This window comes from Rousettus aegyptiacus, unplaced genomic scaffold (genome assembly GCF_014176215.1).
Source record: "Rousettus aegyptiacus isolate mRouAeg1 unplaced genomic scaffold, mRouAeg1.p scaffold_m13_p_12, whole genome shotgun sequence".
Classification (NCBI taxonomy): Eukaryota; Metazoa; Chordata; class Mammalia; order Chiroptera; family Pteropodidae; genus Rousettus; species Rousettus aegyptiacus.
The window spans coordinates 743,408-758,430 of NW_023416287.1; the positions used below are offsets into that span (position 1 = coordinate 743,408).

The 15,023-nt window shown below is 58.1% G+C and overlaps 2 protein-coding genes across 12 annotated transcripts in view; one reads left to right on the forward strand and one right to left on the reverse strand.

The window, feature by feature from the left end:
* Positions 1-167: 167 nt before the first annotated feature.
* GID8 (GID complex subunit 8 homolog) lies at positions 168-6,409 on the reverse strand. 6 transcript variants are annotated; one of them, XM_036229201.1, is made up of 6 exons: positions 6,255-6,409; positions 3,587-3,716; positions 2,430-2,626; positions 2,012-2,209; positions 896-1,046; positions 168-765 (listed from the first exon to the last, which is right to left on the reverse strand). In XM_036229201.1, exons 2-6 carry the CDS (start codon positions 3,702-3,704, stop codon positions 632-634), a joined length of 798 nt encoding a protein of 265 aa, XP_036085094.1. In that variant the 5' UTR covers positions 3,705-3,716; positions 6,255-6,409; the 3' UTR covers positions 168-631. The 6 variants fall into 6 exon arrangements, with proteins under 6 accessions (XP_036085094.1, XP_036085097.1, XP_036085096.1 ...); XM_036229204.1 differs by lacking the exon at positions 6,255-6,409 and adding an exon at positions 5,731-6,158; XM_036229203.1 differs by lacking the exon at positions 6,255-6,409 and adding an exon at positions 5,680-6,158.
* An 88-nt stretch (positions 6,410-6,497) lies between these two features.
* The window catches only part of DIDO1 (death inducer-obliterator 1), a 49,376-nt gene continuing 40,850 nt past the window's right edge, over positions 6,498-15,023 (forward strand). For 2 of the 6 annotated variants that reach the window (XM_036229193.1, XM_036229194.1), the window contains exon 1: positions 6,498-6,725. The gene's annotated coding sequence lies outside the window, so the exon portion shown is untranslated. Of the gene's footprint in view, positions 6,726-14,280; positions 14,355-15,023 lie in introns of those variants that run through there. The other 4 variants (XM_016133608.2, XM_036229191.1, XM_036229190.1 and 1 more) reach the window with 4 other exon arrangements.

A 15,023-nucleotide genomic window follows, 5' to 3' on the forward strand; every position in this document is an offset into this window, starting at 1 on the left:
ACACGCAGCGGAGCCGTGGACAGGGCCAGGCGCTGACCCCCGAGACCGGCCACGCGCCCTCACAGGCACACGACCAGGCGCCGTGCTCCCCCAGCTGCGGGCGCCGCGGGGAGCAGAGCCCCCGAAACGTGTGTTCAGATGACCGAGACTTTCTAGAGGCCACTTCGCTCATTCTCGACATCAAAGAGAAACCTTTATTTTCAGCAAACCTAGAAGCAAAAATTCATGGACCCACTAGGAAAGAATTTCTCACCACATACAGCACCAAAATATATATTTGAAAAATTAAAAAACGCGGCCCGCCCGTCTCACACACGTCCCCAGAAGCCACACAGCCCAGACAGAAAGGGAAAAGAAATCACACTCGACATCCTCACACACGGCCAGTCTTTGAGTCAGGCTTTACAAATTTATAGTCTTTCCTATGAAAAAACGAGAGAAACAGGACACCGAGGAGGCGAGGGACACGTGTACGGCGCGGCCTGAGGCGGCAGAGGGTCAGGGAGCGGTGGCGCCTGCCTGCGAGCAGGCGGCAAGCAAAGCGACGGTGGGCGCTGCTCGCTGACGGGCTGGGCGGCCTGAAGGCGGACGGTGCCCCCAGCGGCCCAGCGCGCGGAGGCCAACAGGCCCCTCAGGAGCAGGAGGCCACACACACCGGGCGCCGCCGCCGCGGCCTGCAGGACACCGCCGTGCAGCCGGCCGTCAGGCTTCCAGAGATGCTTCTTCCTCTGCGAGCTGTCCAGCCCTTAGAAGGGTCGCTTTTTCCTTTAAAAGAAGATGCCGGGTCAAAAATCATAAGAGGGGGGAAGAGCCGTCGCCTGCGCCGCTGCGCGCTCCGAGGTCCTGGGCCGGCCGCGGGGCCGCCCGCCCGCCTACTTGGGCTCCTCGATCACACCTTTACTGAGGTCCGTCATTTTGGGGTATTTTACTTTCTTCTGGTCCAGCTCATTCTGAGCCCAAAGGAGCAGTTTCAGTAATTTCGCCAGCTTAGGTGTAGATTCCCGGTTTTCGTAATCGAGGACAGCTTGGTTCACTTCGCTCCACACCTAGGAGAAAGGGGAGCCGATGACGAGCACCCCGCAGCGTGCCGGGTCTGCGGGCGTGCACTCGAAACCCCTGGAGCCCAGCCACAGGGCGAAGGTGCTCGCTCACCTAAACTAATGCGACACCCGTGCCCGGGAGGCGGACACCCTGGAGGGTGCGAACCCACGTCCCTGCCCAGGGCTCGTGGTCTGGCAGCAGACGTCACATGTGGCCTGGCGCTCAGGTAAGGGCCACGAGCCGGGGGAGGGGAACTGTGAGTAGAGGGCGGGAGGGGCTGACACAAGTTTAGGAGCACACCTTCTAGCACAGTGGGGGTGATGGGGACAGGGAGCTGCGTCTGGGAGGTGACAGGCCACCAGGTGGGCTGGACTGTGGCAGCAGCAGCGAATACATTTCAGGAGCAAGTATGGGATTTTAAGCAAAAAACACGGGGCCACCTACTTCTCAGAGTCTCCAGACAAGTAGGAGGAAGGTTAAGATGAAGGAGACAGATGGACAAAGGCCTGAACACAGGTGACCCGGGGACAATGTGCTCAGCCAACACGCAGCCAGCACTCCGCGTCCCTGGGGGCGGCAGCAGCGGGCGGGAGTCCGGGGGCATGGCAGCACGCACTGCTCTGCCAGCTTCTAAGGGGACCTGCGCATCCATGGACGGGGACCTTTGGGGGCGGGGCTGTGACCAATCCCCACAGGTACCGAGGAGCCTATGTACAGTAGTTCAGTTCTGGGGAAGTCAGAGCTACACGATAGGTGACCTACACCCCGTGGTGTTCCAGGGTCAACGTTCTAAGAAAGTCACGGCCCTGAGCTGTCCCCAGTTCGACGCCGTAAGAGAGCGCACATGAGGGACAAGCTGACGCTGTCGTACCGCAGTGCCACGTGCCTAGACACGAAGCCCGCCACTCTGCGGCAGCCTCGCCAGGCGCTGTGTCTGTCCGGAACCCGCGCCCCGGGCGCCCCGTCTCACCTTCTGCCGCTGCATCATGTTCAGCAGGTCTCCGAAGGGCGACTCCTCGGGGTTGTCGAAGGCCAGCAGCGCCAGCGTGCGCTCCATCTCCGTCAGGCACTCCCTGCTCTCCTCCCCCTGCTCCGCCAGCTGCGTCTGCGCGAACTCCAGCGCCGCCTCCGTCTCCCGCTGGCGGATCAGCTCGATCAGGTGCTGTTGCTGGTTGGGGCGAGGGCGGACAGGCTCACACCCGCCCCGGGCCACTGTCCTAGCCTCTGAGTGACTACACTCGCACTAACAGCTGCTGCCTCGAACCCCTTCCCCACAATGATGAAAACAACATCCCATCAGCGCGGACTGGCCTCGTCACCGCTGAGTCATCACAAATCCCCCGACTCGTCGCGCGTGCGCACACCGGGCGCCTCTCAGCCAGACCCACCTGCAGGTGGAAGTACAGATACCGGTTCGTGTCCAGCAGCTCCGGGTGGAGGCTGTTGACCAGCGCGATGGCCTCCTGGATCTGGCCTTTCAGCAGCATCTCACGGATTTTGATTCGCTCGTCAAGGGTTTCCAGGTCCACACTAGGCTCGATCCCGGACTCCATGCGAAACTTCTCTGCGGCTTCCTTAAAGCCCTCTGCAGCGAAAGCCGTCCTCAGTGCTCGGAAAGCCAGCACGACGTGACTGCGGAGCCCCCCCAGCTAGGAGCAACGAACCCGAGCCGTTCCGCAGCGACACCGCTGTTTCCCCGGTGCGCCCTTGACACACGGGACACGAAGTGCGCTTCACCCCTTTCCGCCCCATCCAAAACCGCTCCCCCACCAGCCAGAGGGGACAGGAACGCACGGAAGCCCGCTGCGCTGCCGTGGGCCCCGTGAAGAGGCTGCCATTCCAGGTCCAGCGGCAGGTCTGCCCAGGTGAGGTGACACACACCGGCCACACCTCACAGCCTGCAGGGACCTGCCATGCTCACTCCAGGGAGTCCAGTTCTCCACATCAAAGCAGCGTGTACTTCTCCCCCACCCTCTCCACACACACGCACGCACGCGCGTGGGCTGATACTTCCTCCTCACTTAGAAAAAATCTCGACAGAGCCTAAAATGGGGGCGCTGGGAGCTAACGGGAAGGAGACACCTGGGCTTCCCTACCCTGCACAGAGCGACCCTTTTCCCTTCTAGCGTCAAGGGGGGCTGAGTGTTAGCTACAGACCACTTTTGCGTCCCCCCGCCTCGTGCTGCTCCTCCCCCTCTCCTCCTCCGAGTTGGGCGCCTTCCAGAAGCAGCCCAGTACAATTTACCAGCCTGGCCAGAAGAGACCCGTGACCTGGGCTTTAAACGTACTTCAGAACATTAATCATCTCGATTGACTGCAAAACTTTCAAAAGCCAAGAAATGGGTGTTCGCCTCAGGTGTCAGGGGCCTGGAACGATGACCTCGCTTCTAGAGGAGGGTGTCTAACATCGTGACGTAGGAAGACAAGCTAGCGCTGCCTTTCCACGATGTCTGAACATGTGACTTCACCCCGGAACCTCAGTGGCGTGGTTCCCAGTGCATGGACACAAAGGGGGAATCAGCAGAATCCCACTGTAAGCCGTTACCTGTGACCAGGTAGTTCATGATGAGGCGATTCATGTCTGCTCGCTGGACATGTAAGTTATTGAGTTTTTCCATCCACTCATCTTTCGTGATTTCATCGGATTTTTCTGCATAGCTCATTCTGATTTACTTCTACAGGAAAAAAATATGAAGAATCGGTGAAGAGCTCTGTAGTAACTGTGTTCATTTCAGAGCTAAACACAGCGACGTAGTAAAAAGTAAAAGAGAGAGAACGGGGAGCTACTGTAGATCTGAAAAACAGCGAGTGCAAAGGGCCGAGACCTGACTGCAAGGTTAAGGAGCAGGAAGAAGACGGCTAATGCAGAAAGCGGGATGAACCTTCCAAGGGTCTTAGAACCAGGAGGACAGGAGGTCGGCCAGGGTCAGACCGAGGCGGCCCCGCCAACTACGAAAGGCGCTTGGACAGATTCTCCACTAAGCGCAGAGGGCAGCACCAGATGCATAAACGGAAGAATTGTGCGATGGCACACGTGCTCCAAAGGAGCTCGCAATTGTCCACCCAGCAGACTGACAAAACCAAGAAGTCCGACGAGACCAGTGTTAACAAAGACGTGGACTTCAAAACGCTCTCACGCAGCTGTCAGAATGGACGGTGCTGCAAACATCTGGCTCTCCGGGTAAAGCTGGGCATGTACGCTCCTCACGGCCCAGCGATTCTACCCTGCTAGGCTGAGACCCCCCCAGAACATGCCACGGCGCACCAGACACAGACAAGCCTGCTCGCAGAGACACTGTTCGAAGCGGCAGAAACATGGACGCCCCCACTCAGACGTTCATTCAACAGGTCTAAAACCCTTGGGCAGATGTATTTTGGAATCTAGAATTTTTTAGATTGCACAGAATACACGGTAAAATCTACAACACGTTATATGACATCCTTGCTAGGTCTGGGGCAGCACACCATAACCAAATGTTACTTTTCTTGGGAAACGTGTGAGTGAATGTTCGTACTGAGTGGAACAGGGGCCATTAATAAGCCTTCACTGGGTCAGGCTTTGCCCTCAAACAGATTAAAAACACTTCTGGTTTTCAGAGCTTCTTGGATTTTGGGGATGCTGAAAAGGAACCGTGATCATGTACTCACATGACAGAATGTACTAGAACAGTTGAAATAAATGGACACAAACACGTGGATGACTCTTAGAAACCAGCTGGATGAATAAAGCGAGTTGCGGCAGAGACCCAGCTTTGTACAGAGTCAAAACAAGACAAACCGCATAGTATGTGCTTCAGCATCTGAAACGTGAAACTCAAGAGGTGGTGGCTACCGTGGGAGGGGCAGAGAGGCGCAGCCCTGGGAGCACTGGGCTCTTGAGATGGGTGGTGAGTCCACTGCCGTCCACTTCGTCAATACATTGGACACTACACAAAGTACATACTAAACCGCTTCAGTAAGTTTAACTGAAAGGCAGTGAATGTGGGGTGGCGAGAGTCAAGCTGGAAGACCAGTAAAGAGCCACTAAACAAAAAAGGACAGCAGCGGAAGAGCCAGAAACACAGCTGACAGATTCTGTGGACACAGTCAACAGGCTTTGCTGCTGGACCAGAGGTTTCGAGCATAAGGTCTTGAAGGATGGGGCCACAATGAGGAGGAGGGACCGGGAGAGAAACAGGTTTGAGGAGGAGGACAAGTCTGGGCCATTAGACAAGCAGCTGAAGTCACACAGGCACCTGGATTATAGGTCCCAAGCTTGGCACTAAAAACATTAATTAGGGAAACATCCACCCCAAAATGTGGAGAGCCAAGAGACTGGCAAAATCGCCCAAGGAGAGTGTGGCAAAGAAGCAAAGGGGCACAACACAAAGCCCTCACGTTTGGGTGATGCCCAAATTTATCGAAACCACAGATGCCTAATGAAACGAAGAGATGGGGCTCCTCTTCTAATACCCATCTCTCCGCTGCTGCCAACTGCGTAATTCACTCAGATGAAGTTCTCATTCCTAAACAATTCAAGGCAACCTAGGACGAACACAGCACCTTCTTCCGAGTTTCCACTTGGTCATCAGCAGTCACAACAGTACCACTCGCCCTCGGTGAGAGCCATTTTTGAAAGCAACAACTTTGAAAAATTACCCCGTTCTGTTTTGTGCGGGAAGATCTCAAGCGGTAAAATATTCAACATACATAAACATGCCAGTTCTGTAGACGAGAAACACTTGCTTTCCAAGCAACAATGTACTTCCTCGTCAGAAAAATTGTTCTCTTCCCAAAAACGTATGTGCTATGCTTCACTATTGAAGTTAGCGACCTCTCTGAACGCCGGAGTCTTCACTAGCAATGTTCTCTGTAAGCATTCACATCGAATTACGGTGCCCAGGCATCATCATCATCATCATCAAAGTGAGGAGTCCACTTTGGCCGGGGTAAAATGGGGCAGTTTTGACTTGCAAACCCAGCGGGTGCCGCCTCCACCCGAGAACTCGCCCTGATCCTGACACCTGCTCGGATCCGCGACACCCTTGGACCCCAGCGCAGGCCCGGCGGCGCGGTAACCCGTCCTCGGACCCTTCCCCAGACCCCCGACCTCAAGTTCTAGGGTCCCTCGCCCCATCCCCGGCCTCGGACCCCTCGCCAGGCCCTTCCCCGTCCTGCCGCGCTCCCGCGAGGGCGCTCGGCCCCACGGCCTGGGCCCGCCGCGGCCATCTTACCGTGGGGATCCCGCCTCCCGCGCTGCGCGGTCTCCGGCCGCTCGGGGGCGGGGGCGGGGGGCAGGCCGGGCGGGGCGGGGACGGCTGCGCCAGGGAGGGGAAGGCGGAGCGGGGGCCGCGGCAGAGGCGGGGGCGGGGGCGGGGAACGGGAGGGCAGACACACCGGCGGCCGCCCCCTCAGCCTCTTCCCGCGAGATCGCGAGATCGCGAGCCGGCAGCCAATCAAGTGCCCCCGCGCGGGGGCGGGGCGCAGCGGCCGCCCGGAAGCGCGGAACCAGGACTTCCGTTCTTGCGCAGAACTCCCTTCGCGGCGCCCTCGCTCTACGGGCTGGCGCGAGAGTCAAAAGGCGTCGTCCGCCTCTGGGCAAGATGGCGGTCGTCGAGGCGTCGTTGTGGGGGAACTTCGCACTGGGACGGCGACGTCTAGACTGAGTCCGAAGCGAAGGTCCCAGCGTCCTTTCCGTCGTTTGTGTGAGCCCGGAGGGCATGGGGCGGGAGCGGGGAACCGGCGCCGGTGTTCCGCGCTGCCCTGAGGCGGGGTCCCTCCCGACCGGCCGCCCGCCTTCGCACAGGCCGGGAGGAGCCGCTCGAGCGCGGCCGGCAGGGGCTCTCCGTTCCGTGGGTTGAGGCGGGCCCCGGGGGTGACCCGGCCGCGTCGGTGAGCGCGCTGCCAGACGAGTCAACAGAGACGGGCCTTCCCTGCGGGAGCTGGGCCCGGGGCCGCGTCCGCCCCGGCCGGGCCGGGCCGGGCGGCGGCTGCAGGCGTGTGCGGCGGGGGCCGCGAGCCGCCGCGCCCGGGCCTGGTGGACGCGGAGGCGCGGGGACACAGCCGCGCGCTCGTGCGTTTACTGCAGCCGTCTGCTCGGGAGGAAGGCGGGCTGCCGGAGCGGGGCCTCGTTTCCCCGCGGGAAGGTTAACGGGAGCGTCAGGAAGGCCGCCGAGGGCAGCGCCTCGTCTCAGCCGTCCGCTGGCGGAGCTGGAAGTCGGGGGTCGATGGTGTCGTGGGGTCGCTCAGAAGCGCACTGAGTGACGCGGAAGCGCCGTCGGGCTTCTCGCGCAAAGCCAGTCCGTGGGCAAATGGGCTTGACAGTGACGACCCGTTATGGACATTTGCCATTAGTCGAACGAGCGTGTCTGCAGGTCCCAAGTTTTGACACAGATCTATTTAAAACGTGGTTGCATTACGTGGCCGACATTAGTCCCTTTGCAACTACTTACTTAACCGTATAAACGAGTTTAGGTGTCAGCTTAGTGCTGTGTAAAGGGGCGAGGAGTTTTTAAATTGTTTCCGAGGAATGCCAGTGCCCTGTGGACGTAAACTGTTGCAGTGCAAAGAGGCTCGGTCCCTGCGGGCCTTCTCCGCGGGACACAGGCTCACGGCCCCTACCCCCCGGGGCCGGCCAGTTCCGGAGTCTGCAGATTCCGCCTCCTTAAGTCTGGGGACTGGCTGCTCTTGATCGTTCCCGCCTGTCTCCCGGGAGTCCTGCCGGCTCCTTCCTGAAACCCATGCCGCAGGCAGGGTGGCCTCTCCTTGTCCCTGGCCTCCTCTTCACGCGCTTTGGAGACCCCTCCCCTCTTGCCTATGCAAAGTGAGCACAGCCAAGAGCCTCGCGGCCTCTGCCCTGGCGAACCGTTTGAGGCTCTCTGGACTCACCAGGCTCTGCTGCCTCTGGGCTCACTGGGGCTGGGCCTGGGCCCTTCCCCTCGCTCCCTCCTGGGAGCAGGGAGAACTTCCCTAAACAAAGTGGGATGCAGTGTGTCACCTTTGTGCTCATGTGGTACCTTACAGCGTGCCTTTGAGGCTTTGGGAACACTCATGTGTCACCGGTGCCGGAGAGAGGCACGATTCACCACAAACGGGAGCTTCACAAGAGCTGAGGCATCAGGCACACAGCGAGAGTCCCATGGACACGTCTGAGTGCGGAAGAGTAACCGGGTGACGCTGGGACCTTATCTAGAAGCATCTTCAGCAGACACGGACGGAGGGAGGCCTTCAGAGAGGAGGGCAACGGCCATTCTTGGTGACTCACACTTTGTAGAGCCCCAGGAGGGAAAGTGGAGAATGCCACTCAGATGCGCACCCTGATTGATGGTGCTGATGGTGGTGCCACCAACTGAGAAGGAAGCATCGCCAGCGGAAAGCGAGCGAGGGCGCTTCGGCGTGGCCTTGTGGACTTTGAGGCACCTAAAGCTCAAGGGGAAGGCGAGGGCTGGAAGTGAAGCGTTTGTGGTGACACTGTGAGAGGTGATGCACACGTGCAGAGAAAAGCCCATTGGGAGGAGGGAGGACGAAGGCCGGAATCCAGGACGGCAGCATGTGGCCACTGGCCAAAGAAGTTGCCCGTTAAGGCAACAGGGAAGAAACGGCCAGAGCGGTTTGACGAGGACCAGGGGTTCATCAGGCTGTCCTGGAACTGGGGGGCAGAGAGTTTCTAGAGGATGTGACTGGCGCCGTCCAGTGCAGCAGGGGGTAACCGTCCATCTGGCAGTTTCTGCTGACGGCACGTTCGCTTTGGTTTGCCCACGCACAGCACTGTTTGTTGAATCGGACTCTGCCCTTCAGACGGGCTGGCCAAGGATTTGATACACACGTGTTGGTTTGGGATTTGACCTTTTTCTTTTTTTCAATTTATGTAAACATTCCTATGCGGATATCCACACACGTGTATCTCTGTAACATATAATGTATATGCGCATAGCCGCATCTGTACATGCTTTAAGGATTTTTCTGCATGAGCCAGCTGTTAGGATCAGCTGTCTGATTGGAAGCAGAAGTGCTGAATGAAGAGACTTTTTTTCAATTGATGTTTGTGGTTTCCTGTTAAAACACACTTGCAAAATTTTGGGTTTTGCTCTGACTTTAAAATCCTCTTGCATTTACTCTGGCACACTTTTTCCTGGAGCCTGAGGAACATCTGTGTCTGACAGACAGAAGGTTTCTCGTTTCTCCCTTGGGCACAACTGCCAGCGTGCGGGGGACACAGCAGTGGCCTCCCGCCTTGTAGGCAGATGTGGGAGATCTTTCTCCTGGGGTTCTAAATTTTAGAAGTAGTTGGTTCAATTTGGAACTCAGAAACATTCTGGCATTGAAAGGGTAATTCGCGAGTATTGATTTTGTCGAAATGCAGAATAAAAACCTTTCGGGCGTCGTTATTCTCGTCTTGTTTCCTTCAGGTACAGGTTCCCACTTTCATCCTCCTTCTGTGAGCCAGGTAAGAGCAGGAATTAATACCGTGTTTTTACTCGACAAATCCAGAAAGCCACTGTTAGACCGGACTTTAAACAGTCTTTTTCTCTTTTTAAGTGTTTCATTTGTGGGGAAAAAAAATAATCTCTTCAATTGCAGCCTGGACGATTGTAGCTGCACCCCTGCTCCCAAGCCCCCACACGCCCGGGGCGGTGGCTGAAGGAAGGGCCCTGCTTGTTTTGAGTTGACACCCTCTCTCAGCTCATGGAGGTCCCCGCTGCGTCCTGCGCTGCTCCCAGCGGGTTCCGGGCTCCGGCGGAGGTCTGCGAGCTTGTCTTCCCCTTTCTCTGCTACCCACGCTGTGGCACGATGTAGCCTGTGAGGGCGAATGGCCCGTGTGGGCACTACAGTCTGTGTCTGTGGAAGGCACTGATTTGTCTGGCTTCTTTTTATTTGGTGGATTCCTTTAGAGATTGTGGGGATGCAGCCAGCCAAAACAGGAATACAGTGTTTATGTTCTTATTAAAAGTGGGCTTTATTTTCCATCGAGCTCAGGGAAACATAGCCATCTCAGTAACAGGAGCGGGAGTGAGAGCGGGGAGTACCCAGCGCTGCTCCTCATGGGCGAGTCCATCTCGTCTAGGTGAGCAGGCTAGGACTGAACCGTGGCAGGGAGAGACCTCGCGTCGGTTTCTGGCTGAGGACCTCTGGGAAAGGGCGGGGGGCGAGCGCTCTGGGCTCAGTGGTGCCTTCTCTGCAGCCTCGATTTAGAGGCTGCCCGTGGGCCCACAGTCACTTCCAGAGGCCGCAGTGACCCAGGAGCCATCTTGCTGCTTTTTAAATGAAATTAGTCATCGCAGCAGTTTCTAGTGAAGTTCAGGGTATGGGACACCACCCCGTGTCCCCTACAGTCCGCGGAGAAAAGTCGTGTGGCACAGTGTTAGCACGAGCATGTCCCTTCTCCCGTCTCATTTCCTTTTCCGGTTCTTTCGCCTTTGTTTATTCTTTTGCCTAAAAGACAGGAGATTGATAAGATTCTCATTTGCTGCTTTGAACGTGTAGCCGGGTCACACTCCACAGCTCGCTTTCTGGAGGTCTTCGGTGTTGGACACGAATTGTAACTCCCAACTCCACCTTCCCCCGCCCATGCCCGTCGGTTTAGCCACCACCCCCGGCACTTGAGCACTCGGCTTCCCAGACCGTCGTCAACAGCGTCCTGTCTAACCCACAGAGTCAGGATTCTCCTGGATGGCGATGCCAGAATGTGGGGTCCCCGCTGACTGCCGCCCCCCCGCCCCCGCACACTGGGTCAGCTGCGGTAGCCTGCCGTTGGCTGGAGTCCAGCCCGGGCCTAGTGCTTTGCTCCCCCGTTGCTTTGGGGAAGTAGTGGTCAGTGTGACTGACACCTCACAGCTGTTAGACAAAATAATGTAACTTCCAATGTAACTTTTAAAGGAAAGGGTTTATTAAGCTATTGCTAGCAAAAAAAAAAAAGACTGGTCTTGAGCCACCAGCAGCATGGTTGGGTGGGAAGGACAGAGAGGGGGAGGGAGGTGAGCTGTTGTTCTGAGGGGGGTCACGCCAGCTGCAGGCAGACGGGGTGGGGGGAGGGGCATTGGGCCGGTTCTGGGGGAGCCGGCGGGGCAGGAAGGTCCGCTCCCGGCCGGCCGCAGCTCTGAGCTGCAGATTGGGAGGTTCATGTGCAAATCAGAAGCGGAAGCTCCTGGGGGCTGAGGGCCTGGCTGCTCGGTCTGGGGTGCTGGCGGCAGTGGCCACCTGGAGGTTAATCCTGTGTTCTGCTGATGCTCGGGGAGCGGCCTTTGTCAGCGCTGGTCTGCAGTGAGGAGCGGGCTAGCCGTCCGTCTCCCTCGCTCTCCAGCCGCTGTCATTTTAATTTAGAATGTCTCAGAATTTTTTGCTTGGCCCAGCTTTGTTGAGATGATAGGACCGTGCAAGTGGGATTTATCCACACTGTTGAAGTTCGCTGGCCTCGTGCAGTGTACAGTGCAAATTCGTTTCTTAAAAAAAAAAATTACGTTGGTTGAAGCTTTTCTGAGCAATAAAAATATTACTAGTTTTATCTGTTTCTGGGAATTTATGTTCTGTCCCCAGGGAATGGCGGGAGTATGTTTTCCAATTATCTTTTCATTCACATATTTAACTCCACAAATGGTTAAGAACACATCCTCTGGGTGCCAGGCACCCTGGGACCCTGGACTAGGGTGAGAAGCAACACAAACCCGTCCTGCCCCTTCCCCTCCAGTCGTGAGCCTGGGAGCACTCGTGGACGATTGGGGAACACGTTGCAAGCAGCGTGTCGTTGGTCCTCCAGCCGAAACGTGCCACGTGCTACCTGTCCCCCAAGCCTTGGGCCTGGGCAAGTGTGAGGTCTGAGGCCTGCGACCCATGACCCTTGGGTCAAAGGGCATCCGTGGCAGTGGCCATTCTGGAAAAATCCTGCGGGTTTTCCCAAACTGCTGACAGCCCCAGGAAGAGGAGGGGTCCAACCTCGCTCCTTCCCCTCCCCCAACCCCTGGCCGGGATGGGTGGGGATTCACCACGCCTTTGGGGAGAGTGCGAGGCCGTTGTCTTTGAATTCCAAATGAGAATAACAATAACACCACTTGCTGCTCCCTGGGCTGGTTTTAAATTGTCCTTGGAAGAGGCTTGTGGCACGTTGCATCTGGCCTCTCACAGTTGCACTTGACTCCAAAGAGAAGGGTTCTCTGCTTCAGGACCTTGATTTGGGATCAGGGTGTTCTCCGGACCCTGCTTTCCGACGGGCTTTAATTTGGGGGTGAGAAGAGACTGGACACCAGAAAGCCGTTTTTGAGGGACCGGTGAGTCTTCCGGATCGGGCTTTCCTGCTTCGATAGACCTGCCTGGGGCGAGGGCGGCTGGTCTGTGGTCTACGCAGACTATTCATATTTTTTCACAACGGCTTGAGCTCCTTTGAGGCGCATTAAGCTGCCTGCCCCCCGGCCCTCTGAGCCACTCCTATCGGCAGTGCATAGGATTTTGGGATTTTCGTTTGTGCATTGGGGGTGTTTAGGGAAGAAACTGAGACAACTGGAGGTGCCTTTTTAAATTTTGGGTTAGCTATGAAACTAAGTTTGTTAGGAGTCAGTTGGTGGAGCCACTAAAGACGTCCAGTCTGAATTCTAGAAACGCTTTCCCAGTGAGTAGCAGTCCCAGGAGTGACAGTGGGTGACTCAGGGTGACCCGAAGAGGTCAGGGGGAGCCCGGGGCTTCCCTTGTGAGGGCACCCCTCTGTCCAAAGACCTAGCCAGAGCCAGCTCCTGCTGAGAGAAGTCAGAAGAGGGGCATGGCCCAGGGGCCCTGAGCGCTTTCATTTCCTGATGCTGCATGAGAGGCATCCCGAGGGCCACCCTGTACTGCGTTGCGGTGGCAGCTACGTGGGCTCCCTCTGCTCGCTTGGTTCTCCGCTCGGCTTTCGCCTGCTCCCTCCTCGTATCCCATCGCCCTCTGGGCCTTAGTCTTTCACCTTCTGGACACCTGGCCTGAAACCTCCCAGAGTTGAAACCTCACTGTTCAGAAGGGTTTGCTGCTGGTTTCACTTCATTTGAGGACCCTATGCTTGCGAGGAAGGGTGGGCAGGGTTCCCCTATCCCAGCTCCCACTTAGGGAGCCCTTTGTAAGGAGGCCTCTTGTGACCTGTCCTGGTCCCCCAGCGGGCCAGCCCCATGTCACAGAGACTTGCCCGACATCACACTACTTGCTCAAGCCAGTTTTAACTTGATCTGTGTAGTCTCTACACTTCCCACTACATCTATTCGGGGGCAGACCTGGAGACTGGATCGACATGGAAGAGCGTAGAGCCCTCCCTGCAAGATTCTATGGAGGGGGCCCTACCAGCCACACCTGCAGAGATGAGCTGCGTTGTATTTCTTGGGGGGGTGGAAAAACTGGACAGCCTGTCTGAGAGACCGGCAGGCCTCGTGGTCTTTGGAGCTGTCTGCTGCAAGGCACATCTGCCCCAGAGCCCGGATCTGTGCAGGGAAGCGCCTGGGAGACCCAGGGTCAGAGGCTGGGCCTTAACCACAGGCAGCGCGCCTTCCCACTTTTTGCCAAGGGGCGCCTGCTTCAAAGGCCCGTGGAAGCAGGGGGCTGAAGAGGCAAGTAATGGGGCAGAGGCCAAGGAATAGCTGCCCTCTGGACAAATGACCAGTATCCGCGGTGCCGCAAGGCAGGAGTTTCCCTTTTTAGGTCAACCGAGTATTTGGGAACAGTCAGGTGCTGGGGTGTCACTAGTCAATGCTAAGTGAAGAAAATCCACGCGGAGGTTGCGCCTCTGCCAGAGTCCTTCCCCTTGGTGGGCAGGAAGCGTCTCGTCTTTCTCTCCAGCCCCTGTGGGCAGGTGTGCCCGGGGTGCGTGCGTGCTGGGAGGCGGGGGCCGGCTCGCCGTGCCCCTTAGTCCCGTGGACTTCGAGCTCCAGTCCAAGAGAAACACGCCAGCTGGTAGGAAAGGGGCCCTGCGCATCGCGCATCTGTCCTCTGGACCGCACGCCGACGGGAACCGGACTTTGGTGCTCTCCCTCGGGGTAGCGTGTCCACCATGGGCTCGAAACCTGGGATCCCCGCCGTTCCCGACCCCAGCTTGGGCTCTTGGGCGCGGGGCCGGTTGAGCGGCGCTCAGGGGCGCATGCGCACAGGCTGTGTCCTGGCCCGGGCCTCCTTCCGCTCGCCGCACGGGGGCGCTGCTGCGGGCGCGGGCGGCCTCTCTAACCCTCGGCGTCTCGGTTGTCGGCGTCCTCGCGGCGCCTCGGAGCGCGGGCGGGCCCTCTAGCCCCCGCGTCTCGGTGGCCGGCGTCGACCCCGCCCGCCCGCCCGCCCGCCCGCTCCGCGGCGCTCGGAGGAAATGGCCGCGAGACCCTAGAGGCCTGGGACCCGAGGTGAGTGGCGTCTGGGCGCCGGGCGGAGGGTCCGGCTCCCGCGGGGCGCACTCGGGGGCCGGAGGGCGGGCCGGGGCGGCGGCGGCACCCGAGCCCGGCTTGCCCAGAGCCGCGGCGTTCGCGCCGGGCCGCGCTCCCGCCGGAAAGAGAAGATGGCGGCGGCCGGGGTGGCGGCGGGGGCGGGGAGGAGGGCTGGCCGGGCAGGGGGCTCCGCGGGCGGGGCCTGGGGAGGAGGGCGCGCGGGTCGTCGCGCCGGCCGGGCCGGGGCCGGAGGAGCCCCCGAGGGCTGTTTCCTCGGTGGCTGGTCAGAACTGGAGCGGACTCCAAAGGCTGGGCAGGCGCTGCTGCCCTTCGGTCCAAATAAGCAGTGCGGGAGGAAGACAGTCCAGGGGGGACAGGCCTTTTCCCAGAAGTTCCGGGTCTAGCCGACTTATGCGTAGAAATGACTCTTTTTCAAATAATTGTAACTGGTAGGATTGAGGGTTTTTTTTTTTTTTTAACCCATTTGGTTTCTCTAGACATTTTGAAGAATCGTGAGGTTTCGTTCTAGGGTTTTCTTTTAAGTGTGCGTTCTATTCGCTCTCACTTAATTTGATGGTTTTTCTTGGTAGCCAACTATTTTTGTAAGAGGTGACATTACGACAGTTTTGTGGTACTTGGTGCTGTAGG